Below are 17,223 nucleotides of genomic sequence, written 5' to 3'. Positions count from 1 at the left end.
GTGTGCCCTGTTGCGCTGTTTCGAGTACTCCACCAACATGGCCAGTGCCGATAACGCCATTCTCAGCGTTACTATCCCACTTCTATGTCTCCTTGAAAAAACGCTTTGGGTAATGATGGAAGAGGATGTGGCACAGAAGGAGGAAGAGGGATAATTTCGTAGGGTTTCCAGCCAGTCATTCCCAAGTGGCTCCGAGGGTGGGTTCCTGCACCCACAAACGCCAGGTACACAATTGTCCAGCCAGGGCACAGTTCTGGAGGATGAGGAGGTTGAGGTGGAGGATGAGGAGGAGGAACCGTGTTCACAGCAGGGTGGCACCCAGACCAGCTCATGGACATAACTGGTGCGTGGCTGGGGGGATACAGAGGACACAAGACGATACACCTCCCACAGAGGACAGCTTGTCTCCGCAATGACCGCCGAGTTGCCCACATTCTAACTTGTGCTGATTACTGGGTGGCCACGCTGCTGGATCCCCATTACAAGGACAATGAACCATCCTTAATTCTGTCACTGGAGCGTGATCGTAAGATGCGCGACTACAAGCGCACGCTGGTAGATGCGCTGCTGGTGGCATTCCCACCTGACAGTGGGGGCACAGTGGAAGCACAAGGCGAAGGCAGAGGACGAGGAAGAGGTCGCCAACGCAGCTGGGGCACTGCCAGCACCTCAGAAGGCAGGGTTAGCATGGTCGAAATGTGGAAAAGCTTTGTCACCTCGCCACAACAACCAGCACCACCAGCTGATATGGAACGTCTTAGCAGGAGGCAGTATTTCACCAACATGGTGGAGCAGTATGTGTGCACACGCCTACACGTACTGGATGATGGGTCTGCCCCTTCAACTTCTGGGTCTCCATATTGGGCATATGGCCTAAGCTTGCCCTTTACGCCTTGGAGGTGCTGGCCTGCCCTGCAGCCAGTGTATTATCTGAACGCGTGTTTAGCACGGCAGGGGGCGCTATCACAGGCCACAGCCAATGTGGACAAGCTCACGTTCATTAAAATGAACCAGGCTTGGATCCCACAGGACTTGTCCGTACCTTGTGCAGAATAGACATGTATACCGGCACTAAGCAGCCATTGTTATACTGCAGCGCACTTTCTCTTTGCGTTCTCTTTTCTATTTCCCAATGTATTGGGGTCTTCCGAAATTTCTAAAAAATATATATATATATATATATATATATATAAACAAAAATAGTGTTGGCTACCTCCACCTACACCGCTACGTCCACCGCCTCCTCAACCTCCTACTCCACTTCGACCTCCACCTCCTAGTTCAAGATCATTATTTTTTACTTTTATTTTTTAATTAATTTCCCTATCCACATTTGTTTGCAGGGCAATTGTCCTGCTCTTACCCCTATGTTGCTTCCTTTTGCAGCCCTCTAGCCCTTACTATTACTTTTTTAGAGTGATTTTAGTGCCCCAAAGTTCGGGTCCCCTTTAACTTCAATGGGGTTCGGGGTTAAGTTTGGGTCCCGAACCCAAACTTTGCGGCGAAGTTTGGCCGAACCCGGTGAACCCGAATTTCCAGGTGTTCGCTCAACCCTAGTCCTGACCTCTACAAATTACACCTATTGTGTCTCAAATGTTCAAGATTAGATTCTGTGCCATTGGTAGCATATATGTGAAATGCAGAAATTGGTCATATATCTTGCTTAAAGGGATTCACCGCCAATGATAAAAGTTGCTTCCACAGTAAATAATATGTACGGTAGAAATGTTTCTTATGGATTTAAATATGGGGTTTGGTATTGAGCTGGATTTTTTTTAACACATCTTTTTGCATTTTATTCCTGTCAGTCGCAGTACCAAATCTCACCACTGATAGCAAATAGCATAATTCTCATAGATTCCAATGCAATAGCGCCCCCACTAGAATTATTACGAGCTGGTGGTAAAAAATAATTTATGCTGATGCTTTATTTGGTTTGGACGGAGGAATAGTGATGTGTGCAGGAAATTATTTCCCCCCCCCCAAACAACGTAATGGACATGATATATTGATCTGATCTACTGCAAATTCTCTGAAAACTGAAAAACTGAATGAAATGGGGATTAATGTTGAAAATGTTTAATTTTCTCCCAGGTGGAAGAAGCTCTTGAAACTGTGAAAAATGCAACAAATGAACAAGACCTCGCTTACCGCTTCAAAGAGTTTGGCAAGGAGATGGTTAAACTGAACTATGTAGCAGCAAGAAGGCAGCAGGTACTGTGCTATGTGATACTGTATACCTGTGTAACATCCTCTGACATAGTGATGCCACACAGTGTCCTGTCTCCTTACTGCCCTCTTCTGGATTACATGGGTTACTACACACAACATTTTTTATTTTACTTAGGTTATGCGCCAGAAAGAATTTCTTCAGGCAAAAATCTACATGGAGCGGAGTAAATGTGCAAATACCATAAAATCTCTTTCATTTAGTATTAGTTTCTGGACTATCAGAAATAAGTAGAAAATTATATAAATCTCACCCACAAAATTCCACATTAAAGGGGAGGCCGCATAAAAAATATTCTTCAGTTTTCAAACCAGCACCTGGATCTGAATACTTTTATGGTTGCATGTAATTAAAAATTTAGCATAGCCACTGAGTTATTCAATAAAATGTATATGTACAGCGCCACCTGCTGTTTATTTTCCTAATTCCTCCCTGAGGTGGACACACATGCTCAGTTCCATCCTTCAACTGCAACAGAATAGACACGCCTCTGAGTTGCTTGAGAAAGGACACGCCCCATAAGCTGCAGCAGAAAGGAAACATCCCCTGAGCTGCAAGCTTGATCTAAATCTAGCAGTGCGATTGGAGCAATGTATGGGGAGAAAATAACGATCAGACATCATATAGTACAGGACAATCTCTTTCTAACAAAGCTAGAACCAGCCCTGTACCTCACATGGATCCAGAGATCTCCCTATTCATTTCTCCAATGGGTCTGCTAGATTATCTTTAGCATGAGAGCTCAGGGGCGTGTCCTTTCTGAGAGGGTGTGTCTTTCTTTATCACACCTCAGGAGGCAGTTGAAGCATCTAGCTGAGCATGTGCGGCCACCTTAGTAAGTAGGACAAAAAAAATAAGGAAAAAAACAAACAGCAGGTGGTGCTATACAGATACATTTTCTTGAATAAGTCATTAGAACACAAGGTATTTGCTTCACTCCTCAGTGTTACATGTAGAATGAGCCCACTGTGCTTACCGTGGGTGTATCTACAGGACCTACCTAACAGCATTAAATTAGTGCAGAGTCCACATTGTCATCCCAACACCCCCATAGTAAAAAATACACCAAACACATCTAATAATGGACTACTTACCTGGAAGGATTAGTTCCTCTGACAGGAGGTGAGGAGACTGAGCAGCCATAGACGGTAGATGGTGCCATCTGTCCAGATCCACCTGGTGTCTATGAGAAGAGTTATCAGTAACGCTCCTCTAACTCTTCTCTGACAGCCACTCCTCTCTCTCGCCTCTGACATCTGCTCCTCTCACTGTACTCTCACAGACACTCCTCTCTCTCTCCTCTGGCAGACGCTTCTCTCTCTCTCCTCTGGCAGACGCTTCTCTCTCTCTCCTCTGACAGCCGCTCCTCTCTCTCTCCTCTGGCAGACGCTTCTCTCTCTCTCCTCTGACAGCCGCTTCTCTCTCTCTCCTCTGGAAACCGCTCCTCTCTCTCTCCTCTGGAAGCCGCTCCTCTCTCTCTCCTCTGGAAGCCGCTCCTCTCTCTCTCCTCTGGAAGCCGCTCCTCTCTCTCTCCTCTGGCAGACGCTTCTCTCTCTCTCCTCTGACAGCCGCTTCTCTCTCTCTCCTCTGGCAGCCGCTCCTCTCTCTCTCTCCTCTGGCAGACGCTTCTCTCTCTCTTCTCTGGCAGCCGCTCCTCTCTCTCTCTCCTCTGGCAGCCGCTCCTCTTTCTCTCCTCTGGCAGACGCTTCTCTCTCTCTCCTCTGGCAGACGCTTCTCTCTCTCTCCTCTGACAGCCGCTCCTCTCTCTCTCCTCTGGCAGCCGCTCCTCTCTCTCTCTCCTCTGACAGACGCTTCTCTCTCTCTCCTCTGGCAGCCGCTCCTCTCTCTCTCCTCTGGCAGACGCTCCTCTCTCTCTCCTCTGGCAGCCGCTCCTCTCTCTCTCCTCTGGCAGCCGCTCCTCTCTCTCTCCTCTGGCAGACGCTTCTCTCTCTCTCCTCTGGCAGACGCTCCTCTCTCTCTCCTCTGGCAGACGCTTCTCTCTCTCTCCTCTGGCAGACGCTCCTCTCTCTCTCTCCTCTGGCAGACGCTCCTCTCTCTCTCCTCTGGCAGACGCTCCTCTCTCTCTCCTCTGGCAGACGCTCCTCTCTCTCTCCTCTGGCAGACGCTCCTCTCTCTCTCCTCTGGCAGACGCTTCTCTCTCTCTCCTCTGGCAGACGCTCCTCTCTCTCTCTCCTCTGGCAGCCGCTCCTCTCTCTCTCCTCTGGCAGATGCTTCTCTCTCTCTCCTCTGACACACGCTTCTCTCTCTCTCCTCTGGCAGCCGCTCCTCTCTCTCTCCTCTGGCAGACGCTCCTCTCTCTCTCCTCTGGCAGCCGCTCCTCTCTCTCTCCTCTGGCAGCCGCTCCTCTCTCTCTCTCCTCTGACAGACGCTTCTCTCTCTCTCCTCTGGCAGCCGCTCCTCTCTCTCTCCTCTGGCAGACGCTCCTCTCTCTCTCCTCTGGCAGCCGCTCCTCTCTCTCTCCTCTGGCAGCCGCTCCTCTCTCTCTCCTCTGGCAGACGCTTCTCTCTCTCTCCTCTGGCAGACGCTCCTCTCTCTCTCCTCTGGCAGACGCTTCTCTCTCTCTCCTCTGGCAGACGCTCCTCTCTCTCTCTCCTCTGGCAGACGCTCCTCTCTCTCTCCTCTGGCAGACGCTCCTCTCTCTCTCCTCTGGCAGACGCTCCTCTCTCTCTCCTCTGGCAGACGCTCCTCTCTCTCTCCTCTGGCAGACGCTTCTCTCTCTCTCTCCTCTGGCAGACGCTCCTCTCTCTCTCTCCTCTGGCAGCCGCTCCTCTCTCTCTCCTCTGGCAGACGCTTCTCTCTCTCTCCTCTGACAGCCGCTCCTCTCTCTCTCCTCTGGCAGACTCTTCTCTCTCTCTCCTCTGACAGCCGCTCCTCTCTCTCTCCTCTGGCAGACGCTTCTCTCTCTCTCTCCTCTGGCAGCCGCTCCTCTCTCTCTCTCTCCTCTGGCAGACACTTCTCTCTCTCTCCTCTGGCAGCCGCTCTTCTCTCTCTCTCCTCTGACAGCCGCTCCTCTCTCTCTCCTCTGGCAGCCGCTCCTCTCTCTCTCTCCTCTGGCAGACGCTTCTCTCTCTCTCCTCTGGCAGCCGCTCCTCTCTCTCTCTCCTCTGGCAGCCGCTCCTCTCTCTCTCTCCTCTGGCAGCCGCTCCTCTCTCTCTCCTCTGGCAGACGCTTCTCTCTCTCTCCTCTGGCAGACGCTCCTCTCTCTCTCCTCTGGCAGACGCTTCTCTCTCTCCTCTGGCAGACGCTCCTCTCTCTCTCCTCTGGCAGACGTTCCTCTCTCTCTCCTCTGGCAGCCGCTCCTCTCTCTCTCTCCTCTGGCAGACGCTTCTCTTTCTCCTCTGACAGCCGCTCCTCTCTCTCTCTCCTCTGGAAGACGCTTCTCTCTCTCTCCTCTGACAACCGCTCCGCTCTCTCTCCTATGACAACCGCTCCTCTCTCTCTCCTCTGGCAGACGCTGCTCTCTCTCTCCTCTGACAACCAGTCCTCTCTCTCTCTCTCTCCTCTGACAACCGCTCCTCTCTCTTTCCTCTGACAACCGCTCCTCTCTCTCTCCTCTGACAACCGCTCCTCTCTCTCTCCTCTGGCAGACGCTTCTCTCTCTCCTCTGACAGCCGCTCCTCTCTCTCTCTCCTCTGGCAGACTCTTCTCTCTCTCTCTCCTCTGACAGCCACTCCTCTCTCTCTCTCTCCCATGGCAGGCGCTCCTCTCTCTCTCTCCTCTGGCAGGCGCTCCTCTCTCTCCTCAGGCAGCCGATCCAGGGATGAATACAAATGTATGAATCTGGGGTGACAAGTGTCTGCCAAAGAGCAATAACAGCATGTCTAACAGTAACAATGTATCAGTCCATTTAGCATCTAGTAGTATCAATGTAGCAGTCCATGTAGTATCTACAATATAGTAGTCCATTTAGCTCCTAGTAGTAACAATGTAGCAGTCCATTTAGCTCCTGGTAGTAACAATGTAGCAGTCCATGTAGCATCTAGTAGCAACAATGTAGCAGCCCATTTATGTAGCTCTTATTAGTAACATTATTAGTAACAATGTAGCAGTGCATGTAGCTCCTGGTAGTAACAAAGTAGCAGTTCATGTAGTATCTAGTAATAATAGTGTAGCAGTCCATATAGCTCCTGGTAGTAACAATGTAGCAGTCCATATAGCTTCTGGTAGTAACAATGTAGCAGTTCATGTAGTATCTAGTAATAATAGTGTAGCAGTCCATATAGCTCCTGGTAGTAACAATGTAGCAGTCCATATTGTTTCCTGCAGCAGTTAATTACCTAACACGTTAACCATGAGGTTTAGCTCTGCTACATCTGTACTTTATCTCGTTCCTCATTCTTCTCTGCAGGAGCTGAAGGACCCTCACTGCAGGGATGAGATGGCAGCTGCTCGCGGGGCTCTGAAGAAGAACGCCACCATGCTTTACACTGCATCACAAGCCTACCTGCGTCACCCTGACGTGGCAGCCACAAGAGCCAACCGGGATTATGTGTTCAAACAAGTGCAGGAGGCGATAGCGGGCATCGCCAATGCTGCGCAGGCCTCGTCCCCCACTGATGAGAAGCAGGGTCACACGGGCATTGGGGAGCTGGCCGCTGCCCTCAATGAGTTTGATGTGAGTAGAGCCGACACAGTCACTGTAATCCTGTATCCTTCTGCACTGTCCAATACAGGATATTGGTTGGGTTTGCAGAGTGAAAATATCTTGGGCTTTCGTTTGTAGATGTAGCAGATCTGACTCGATCAGCGCACTTCTTTATTTGTCATGAGATGATAAATAAACCAAGCTCAGTTCTAATACACCTGACATGTTCAGCTCTGCTACATCTGCAAACCTTTGGAGGCTTCAGTTTGTGTCCCCAGCTAACCACCTCGATTAGCATGACACATTAAGGCCCCTTTCACACGAGCGAGTATTCCACGTGGGTGCAAGGCGTGACACGAACGCATTGCGCTCGCATGGAATACGGACCCATTCATTTCTATGGGGCTGTGTACATGAGCGTTGGTTTTCACGCATCACTTTTTTGCGTTGAGTGAAAATCGCAGCATGTTATATATTCTGCTATTTTCACGCAACGAACGCAGGCCCCATAGAAGTGAATGGTGCTGCGTGGAAATCGCAAGCAAGTGCGGATGTGGTGCGTTTTTCACTGATGCTGTTTGTAAACATTCAGATTTTTATCACGCGTGTGCAAAACGCAGAGCGACAAAAACTGAACAACTGAACGCGATCGCAAACAAAACTGAACTGACTTGCTTGCGAAATGGCGCAGTTTTCACTGAACGCATCCGGACCTATTCCGGACACGCTTGTCTGCAAGCGGCCTAAGTTTATTTGCAGTCCTATGTAACACTTTCTGTGGGTTTGTCATTGGTGAGCCACATGACAAAATGAGCTCTCTAAAGGTGACACATTCAGCGCTCCTATATCTGCAAATCATTGGGGATCGCAGTGCTCATGTGCTGTGATACAGCTCGAAGGAAAGGTAAGGGTTAACTGTGCTACCTGATTTTGACAAGAGACAAACACGTGTCAACTACATAAGCGTACGATGATAGGTCTGTGATTTGGAGACATTGCATTCATTGCTGTATCTATACTGTGTATGGTAACCCAGCACCTACTGTAATGTACAGGAGAGAAGCTTTAAAAAGACAGCAACACTGACATCCTGTGGCCAAATTCAGGTACTGCAGCCAGTTAAATCCAACCTAAACTCCTGGAGATTCTGGAAAGATGAATACAGTCGCTAACAAAAAGATACATGAAGGCAACTTTCTGTGTGTGAATGTAATGACGATATCTGAAAGTGATTATAATATTAGAGCGAAAGAGCTTTATCGGAAGCTGAAGGACCCTGTTGAGCTTCCACCAGTCAGTTGGAAGCTCTGCCATGAGAGGGACACATGTGGACGCAGGATGTCCTACACATGTCACTGAACTGTTAGTGCTATTGTATGGGAGGGCTCTGCAGATCATCACACCAGCAGTTGGGGAAGTGCGTTGCAGGACTGAAGTTCTCACCACAAGGTCTTCATACTCAGACTCAACTGTCATCAGATTCCCAAGCAGAACCTGGATTCATCACCACCATAGATGGTTCCAGGCTGAAGCAGTCCAGGTTTTCTCGTTCATGATACCACGCCAAGCGAAGGTGACGGTGTCTGGCTGTCAATGGCAGGACACCTAATGGGCACCTCGCAAATAAAGACCGGCACTCGCTGACGATTGTTCTTGTAGATTTATTCAGTCTGTGTGAATACCTTACCACTAGCTCTGATATATATACAAAGGAAATGACATCACATTGTTACTATAGGCTCCTCCCACAATCAGGTGTCTGGGGAGTATGTGAATCAACTCAATCAAACAGGTGAAACATATTGTCAGAAACATCTAGTTTCATCACAAAAAAAACTGAGCAAAATTATCATACAAATAATCGTATTACATGAAGCTACTGACATTGTAATCTCTATTGAGGCCTTTTGGATCCATTGTTTGTAACCGATGGATCCAATATGCCTCTCTTTTCAAAAGCAACTTGTTTCGGTCTCCACCGCGTCGAGGTCAAGTAACGCCCTCTATGACCTGGTAGCGCAATTGTGCTATAGTGTGGCCCTTTTGATAAAAGTGGTATGGTAGTGGGAGCAGCAAGTTCTCCGATTTATGTTTACGAAGTCCATCTTTTATTCTCATGGAGGTTTCCCCCACATACAATAAACCACAGGGACATTTAAGAATATACACCACAAATCGACTATCGCAGGTAAAAACCCCTCGAATAGGGCTTTGTTCCCCGGTATGCGGGTGGGAAAGGTAACCACCCTTAATAACCTGGGAATGTGCCGTGTCTCGGGGTGGATAATGTCATCTGTCTAGGGCCAATCTTGTTACTGCCTATGTCCGCTCTTTTAAAACACATCATCGGAGGTCTCTTAAATTCATCAATTTGGGGGTAAGATCTTGAAATGATCTGCCAATGTTTATTGACTATGCTTTTAACCCTTTGGATCCAAGGGTGATATTTGACCACCAGTGGGATCCGTGATGTTTTAGTGGGGTTTAACCTCTTGTAGACCTGCCAGTCTATTTCTCTGTTCATCCAGTAGTCGCCTGGGGTAACCCCTCTCAAGAAATTTTTGAGTCATTTCTTCTAAACGCATTTCTAGGGCATCTGGATTGCTCACAATCCGCTTGACCCGCTGATACTGTGAGAATGGAATAGATTTTTTTGTGGGTTCTGGATGACTACTGGTGAAAGAGAGTAGACTGTTCCGATCTGTGTTTTTGATGAAAAGGTCAGTGTGAATACGCCCATCATCCCCTAGTAAGACCCAGGTATCTAAGAATGAGACCTTTTTTTCATCAAAATGTACGGTGAACTGTAGTTCCTCCCATATAGAATTGATGTATGTAGCGAAGGCCGTGAGGGACCGAACGTCGCCGTCGAGAGGCATATTGGATCCATCGGCTACAAACAATGGATCCAAAAGGCCTCAATAGAGATTACAATGTCAGTAGCTTCATGTAATACGATTATTTGTATGATAATTTTGCTCTGTTTTTTTTGTTTTGAAACTAGATGTTTCTGACAATGTTTCACCTGTTTGATTGAGTTGATTCACATACTCCCCAGACACCTGATTGTGGGAGGAGCCTAAAGGAACAATGTGATGTCATCTCCTTTGTATATATATCAGAGCCAGTGGTAAGGTATTTACACAGACTGAATAAATCTACAAGAATAATAGTCAGCGAGTGCCGGTCTTTATTTGCGAATTATCTACTGGGATCCCTGCCCGCAGACACGTGCACCGCTACACCTCTTGAGCAGTGCCGACCTTCTTTGGAACACAACCTAATGGGCACCATGACAGGCACCATTACTGCTAGGCGTCTGGAAATGGTCCGGGAAGAGCCAGGGGTGTGTAATGAAGAAGCCACCTGTGTCTGGATGGTGGACAGTAAAAACAGTGGGATCTGCTTGTGCTTATCGGCGGATCGAACGCCGTCTGAGCGACTTTAGCTGCACGCACTCCGGTAATTTACCCATTTTCCCCCATGGCCTACTAGACCCATACATACAGTACAGACCAAAAGTTTGGACACACCTTCTCCCAACCCATTTATAAGGCAAGAAATCCCACTTATTAAACCTGACAGGGCACACCTGTGAAGTGAAAACCATTTCAGGTGACTACCTCTTGAAGCTCAATAAGAGAATGCCAAGAGTGTGCAAAGCAGTAATCAAAGCAAAAGGTGGCTACTTTGAAGAACCTAGAATATGACATATTTTCAGTTGTTTCACACTTTTTATGTATATAATTCCTAGTGATGAGCCATATTCGATTTCGCGATATTTTGCGAATATTCGAATGAATATTCGTGTTATATTCGTCAAAATCGAATATTCGTAATTATTCCAATTATCGCGAATAATATGCGATTTAATTATTGCGATTATTTCTTTTGAAAGTATAAGGCAACGTTCCTATGCTAATTGAATATGGCTAGGCTAATATGTGTATTTTACGAAATTTCGTAATATTGCTCTAACTTCGTCTTTTAGAATATTACGAATATTCTAAAAGACGAAGTTAGAGCAATATTACGAAATTTCGTAAAATACACATATAGATTGTAATTTAGCTAATATAGTGCTATAATCCTTTTTTTTCCTCTAATTTTTTTTGCCTCTTCTAAACTTAAGTTTTGTAAAATATGTACACTATTAAAAAATATTACTATAGCAGTATATTAGCTTAAATACAATCTATGTGTATTTTACGAAATTTCGTAATATTGCTCTAACTTCGTCTTTTAGAATATTACAAATATTCTAAAAGACAAAGTTAGAGCAATATTAAGAATATACGTAAAAAGTTGAAATCGCAATGTGATTAATATAACTCGAAGTAATCGAATTGCGATTTCAACTTGACACTGCTATATTCCATGTTTGTTAATTCTAGCCTAATATTGAATATAGCAGTGCTAAGGGCTCTTTCACACTTGCGTTCTTGTCTTCCGGCATAGAGTTCCGTCGTCGGGGGTCTATGCCGGAAGAATCCTGATCAGTTTTATCCTAATGCATTCTGAATGGAGTGAAATCCGTTCAGGATGCATCAGGATGTCTTCAGTTTCGGACCGGAACGTTTTTTGGCCGGAGAAAACACCGCAGCATGCTGCGCTTTTTGCTCCGGCCAAAAATCCTGAAGACTTGCCGCAAGGCCGGATCCGGAATGAATGCCCATTGAAAGGCATTGATCCGGATCCAGCCTTAAGCTAAACGTTGTTTCGGCGCATTGCCGGATCCGACGTTTAGCTTTTTTAGAGTGGTTACCATGGCTGCCGGGACGCTAAAGTCCTGGCAGCCATGGTAAAGTGTGGTAAAGTGTGGTGGGGAGCAGCATACTTACCGTCCGTGCAGCTCACTTGCGGCTCCCCGCTCCTACTATGGCAACCAGGACTTTAATAGCGTCTTGGCTGCCATAGTAACACTGAACGCATTTTGAAGACGGATCCGTCTTCAAATGCTTTCAGTACACTTGCGTTTTTCCGGATCCGGCGTGTAATTCCGGCAAGTGGAGTACACGCCGGATCCGCAAAACGCAAGTGTGAAAGAGGCCTTAGTTGAAATCGCCATGCGATTACTTCGAGTTATATGAATCGCATTGCGATTTTAACTTTTTACGTATATTCTTAATATTGCTCTAACTTTGTCTTTTAGAATATTCGTAATATTCTAAAAGACGAAGTTAGAGCAATATTACGAATATTCTAAAAGACGAAGTTAGAGCAATATTACGAAATTTCGTAGAATACCCATATAGATTGTAATTTAGCTAATATGGAATATAGCAGTGCTAAGTTGAAATCGCAATGCGATTATTATAACTTGAATTAATCAAATTGCGATTTCAACGTAATTTTAAAATCTGACAGTACATTCTAGTATATGGAGACGTTCCCATGGTGATGGGGACGCTCCATGAGCACGGAAGTCGGCAGAAGCGGCAACGGGCACTGACTGGAGCAGCCAGGAACCCAAAGAACAGGTAAGAACAACTTTAGGGAAGTGGGAAAGAAAAAAATATAAAGAAATTTTTTTTTTTATATTTCGCGAATATATAGAACGATATTCTAAATATTCGTGAAATCTCGAAATTGCGATATTTGAGAAAAAAATTTGCAATTCGAATATTCGCGCTCAACACTAATAATTCCACATGTGTTAAATCATAGTTTTGATGCCTTCAGTGTGAATCTACAATTTTCATAGTCATGAAAATAAAGAAAACTCTTTGAAGGAGAAGGTGTGTCCAAACTTTTTGGTCTGTACTGTACATGAAATGACAATTGTGCTGTATGTGATAGTGATGTGATGAGTAACTTTCTTCAGTATCTCGCCTGTTTCGGCCTCAGTTTTTTTATATAGGATTTTTATTGCTAACCTATTGCCTTATTTTGTCAACATTAATATGTTGCCTACAATAGCCTATAAAAAAGTTATAAAAAAAATAAAATAATCTAAATAGGTCCAAAATTCTTTGGCTGGTGCTTGTTTTTCTGATACAGAGCTCCAAACCTCCGCAATAAACCTAGAGCTTAATTGTATTAAAAAAAAATAAAAAAATAAAAATAAAAAATATAGAGCTTAAAGGGATTCTGTCACCGCCCCTAACCCAAAATCGGATTTTAAAGCAGTCATGCAGCGCAGCTTACCTTGAATCAGCTGTGCTCTTCTATCTTGTAATCCGTCCAGTAGTTTATGAGAAAAACAACTTTTATGATTATGTAAATTAGCCCTGAAGGTGCCCAGAGGGGCGTTTTGTTCCCCTTAGTGTGCCCAGTACCGCCCCTATTACAGTGCCCAGCCCGCCTTCCTTCCGACTGCCTAACGGCCCACAGCCTCTCATCCCTCTCCTCCCCCTCCCTGACGGCCGAATGAACTCTTGCGCAGGCGCAGTACCCACTGAGGGCTGCGCCAGTGCGATCTGCAGGAGACTGAGTGAAGAGCGAGCATCGGACGTCACTGGGCTCGGCGCATGCCCAGTGACGAGGATGAAGCTCCTGCCCTCAGTCTCCTGCAGATCGCACTGGCGCAGCCCTCAGTGGGTACTGCGCCTGCGCAAGAGTTCGTTCGGCCGTCAGGGAGGGGGAGGAGAGGGATGAGAGGCTGTGGGCCGTTAGGCAGTCGGAAGGAAGGCGGGCTGGGCACTGTAAGAGGGGCGGTACTGGGCTTACTAAGGGGAACAAAACGCCCCTCTGGGCACCTTCAGGGCTAATTTACATAATCATAAAAGTCGTTTTTCTCATAAACTACTGGACGGATTACAAGATAAAAGAGCACAGCCTATTCAAGGTAAGCTGTGCTGCATGACTGCTTTAAAATCCGATTTTGGGTTAGGGTAGGTGACAGAATCCCTTTAATTGTAGAAATGTGGTTTGCCTGCAGCCACCACTAGAGGGAGCTCAGGAGCTTACTGCAGACTATGTACTTTAAACTCAGTAATAACACATTGCTAATCCTACAGATAGCATAAACTTACATTGTGCGGCCCCTTAGAAATGAATGGGTCATCAATACCGTTCCGCAAAATGCGGAACAAAATTGCGGACGTGTGAATGGGGCCTAAGATAGACTGACCTTTTATTGATGGCCCTAGGCCTCATTAACACGTCAGTGTTTGGTCAGTGATTTTCATCAGTGATTTTGAGACAAAACCAGGTGCGAATCTAAACACAGAACAGGATCAGATCTTTCCCATATACCTTATGGCTGGGGAGGCTCCAATCCTGGTTTAGGCTCACAATCACTGACCAAAACACTAACGTGTGAATGAGACTTTAGTTTGAGAATTTTACTGTTGGTAATTTTGCCAAAAAATAACACATTTTAGGCCCTCGACCATTTTCAGTGAGGCCACACCCTTTTTTGTTAAGTACTGCCCCATTGTTGAGCTAGGCTTGGATACTTTCTGTAAAGTTAGGTTATAAATTACGCCACATTGTGGCACAATTTACACTAAAATTTTAGTGCACTCACAATAGTAAATGTGGTTCAGTATGCAGTCAGCTCCTCAGCTCCACCTAGTGGTGGATGCATGCGAATAGCATTTTATCATTCAAAGGAGTTGTCCCATGACAGACACCTATTCCCTATCCCCAGGGTCTGATCGATGGGGGGAGTCCAACCACCTTCCCACCTTGATCATGTGAATGGGGACCCCCCACTTGAATGAAGTGGCAGTCATACAGGCGTGCTGTTGCTCCGTTCAACTCTACGGCACTGCTGGAGATAGGTGAGCGCTTATACTCGACTATCTCCGGCAGGGCCATAGAGCTGAATGAAGCAGCAGCATGCAGGGATGACCGTCCCTCCATTCATGCAGGGGTACGCGGGGCCCCATTCTTGCCGATCAAGCACTCGTCCTCTCTCTTAGGGAAGGTATAAGCGTTTGTCGCGGGACAACAACTTGACATCTATGCAGAGGATCTGGAGCTCCGCATCAGAAAAGAAGCACCAACCAGTCACATTTTGTAGATTCCCATGGACTCATTTCTCTGCACAAAAACATTTTACAGACTATGGGGTGAAAATGCCAAAATCTGTGTTTAAAATACTCCTAGTGAGATAATTATTTTAATGGTTATATCACTTTAAGGCCTCATTCACACGGGCGTCGCGTGTGAGGGCCGGATAGGATGCGGGTGCGTTGCGGGAAAATCGTGAAATTTTGCCTGCGAGTGGGGTGAGTATTGTATGCGATTGCGTTGCGTTCTTTAGTTTTTTCCGCACGAGTGCAATGCATTTTGCACGTGTGTGAGAAAAAACTGAATGTGGTACCCAGACCCAAACCCGAACTTCTTCACTGCAGTTCTGCTTTGGGTTAGGTGTTCTGTAGATTTTAGTATTTTTCCTTATAACATGGTTATAAGGGAAGATAATAGCATTCTTAATACAGAATTCTTAGTAAATTAGGGATGGAGGGGTTAAAAAAATTAATCAAATTAAACTCACCTCATCCACTTGCTCGCACAGCCTGGCTTGTCTTCTTGCTTCTTCTTTGAGGACCTGGGAGAAAAGGACCTTTAGTGATGTCACAGCACTCATCACATGGTCCATCACCATGGTGATAGACCATGTGATGAGCGCATGCTTTTCATCCCCTGATCTGTTGCTCTATTTAGCAGAAAAGAGTGTTTTAAAATATGCTAATTAGGGCTTAAGTGCACTGAGGGCGGGCCCTAGCCACTCTCTGTACCCTAGATCCTGTTCTCTACTTCCCTGACTTAATTGACAGGATCCGACATCCAGGTGCAGGGGAAAAAGTATCCGGAGAAGCAAAGCAGAGGAGCTAGGTGCTCAGAGTTGTCACACTAGGTGCACTTTAGCCCTAATGTGCATATTTATAAAGATGCTTATTTCTCCTAAATGCAGCAACGGATTGAGGGAAGAAAGGTATATTTCTAGCCCGCAGGGTCAGCCCTACCAGGCTTTATGTATGGTTTAATGGAGTTGATCCTGCTGACAGATGCCCATGATTTGACACTTCAAGTCTACGTGCAATTGCAACTTTGAACATAACCTATAATTTTTTCCTCCATTTTTTTATTTTTTTTATTTCCTGATCCCACAGCCTAAGTAACCCCTTATCCTCCAGTTAGATCCAAAGCTGCATGGGTGACCTCCGCTCCTTTAACTGGACCACACAGACACTTTGTGTCTCTGCCCGACCTCCACTGTAATGATTTGTACTGAGGACATTATATCAGTACTTTACAGTGGAGCTCGGGCAGAGACACACAGCATTGTAGACAATATAATACATATATAATACAATATACATATAATATACAGTATGTAAGGAGCAGAGTTCACTTCGGGAATTCATGCCCCCACATGGAGAGTATTTCACGCAGTAATCACACCCCTGTGAAACTGTCCTATGGTATAGTTCTTGATGGAAATACCCCCTATCTCATCATGCCACACAGCTGAGCAGGCATGTGATCTAAAAGCTAGCAGCCATAATTTTAAATGCAGCAGTTTAGGTTGCGCTACAGCTGTGGCTTAGAAGCAATGCATCCTCTCTATCCGGACACATTTCTGGTGCTCACAGCAGTATATTTAGAGCACCCAGCCACCATTTCTTGCATTTTCTGACGCTTTTATTTTGCAGGTGATCAGAACTTGCACGTCACATTATGCCGTCCATTGCAAGCAATATCTGTTTTCTGATCCACTATCCCTTCTGTAATTTAATAGTCAATAGGACAACAGATCCATCATGAAATATTATTATTATGTTGTATACTATTATGATATGGTGTATATCCTGTGTCACATATGTGCAGCGTTATCAGATGTCGCCACCTGGTGCACATGTGTAGTATTACAGGTCTCTAAACTTTATTGCAAGCTATGAAAACTCAAAGGGGCACATTCAGAAATACATGTTTCTCGCTGGCAATCTTTTGTCTGCAGAATGGTGCAGTTTATTCAGGATTATGACCTAGTGTATATTTATTAGAGCTGTTAGAGAGGGACAGGACTCCTTGGAGCAGAGGCCAAACCACTGTGCTGCTGCTAGTGATTGACAATATAGGATGTGGAGAGGAGATCTGACCAGCAACACGTTCTTCTGTATGGTCATCAGTTGTCCCAAACTGGCCGCATCCCACCCTACTCTAAAAGTTCCACACTACCAAGTATTATAAACCATTCACCTAAAACCACCTGCCTTGTGTAACCCCCTTGTGTCACCAGAGCAGCTCTGATGGGACAGTCCCGAATTTTATCCTGATTTATAATGCTGTGTGTCTCTGCATGACCTTGCATCTACAGAATCTTACTGACAGCATTAGGTCAGTATAATTCAGTAGATACAGGTTATGCAGAGATACACAGCATTATAAATCATTATAATGCCGTGCAATCCTGTGAAACGAGCAACATCCA

At 45.9% G+C, this 17,223-nt stretch overlaps 1 protein-coding gene across 6 annotated transcripts in view; it reads left to right on the top strand.

Annotated features, from left to right (window-relative positions):
* The window catches only part of CTNNA2 (catenin alpha 2), a 1,975,930-nt gene that overhangs the window by 228,368 nt on the left and 1,730,339 nt on the right, over positions 1-17,223 (top strand). For 5 of the 6 annotated variants that reach the window (XM_044295273.1, XM_044295260.1, XM_044295237.1 and 2 more), the window contains exons 4-5: positions 2,095-2,214; positions 6,600-6,866. In XM_044295273.1, coding sequence (XP_044151208.1) covers positions 2,095-2,214; positions 6,600-6,866 — 387 coding nt within the window. The remainder of the gene's footprint in view (positions 1-2,094; positions 2,215-6,599; positions 6,867-17,223) is intronic. The other variant, XM_044295267.1, reaches the window with a different exon arrangement.

The sequence above is a fragment of the Bufo gargarizans genome, chromosome 1 (assembly GCF_014858855.1).
Source record: "Bufo gargarizans isolate SCDJY-AF-19 chromosome 1, ASM1485885v1, whole genome shotgun sequence".
In the NCBI taxonomy this organism is placed as follows: Eukaryota; Metazoa; Chordata; class Amphibia; order Anura; family Bufonidae; genus Bufo; species Bufo gargarizans.
This window is presented reverse-complemented; position numbering and strand designations above follow the sequence as displayed.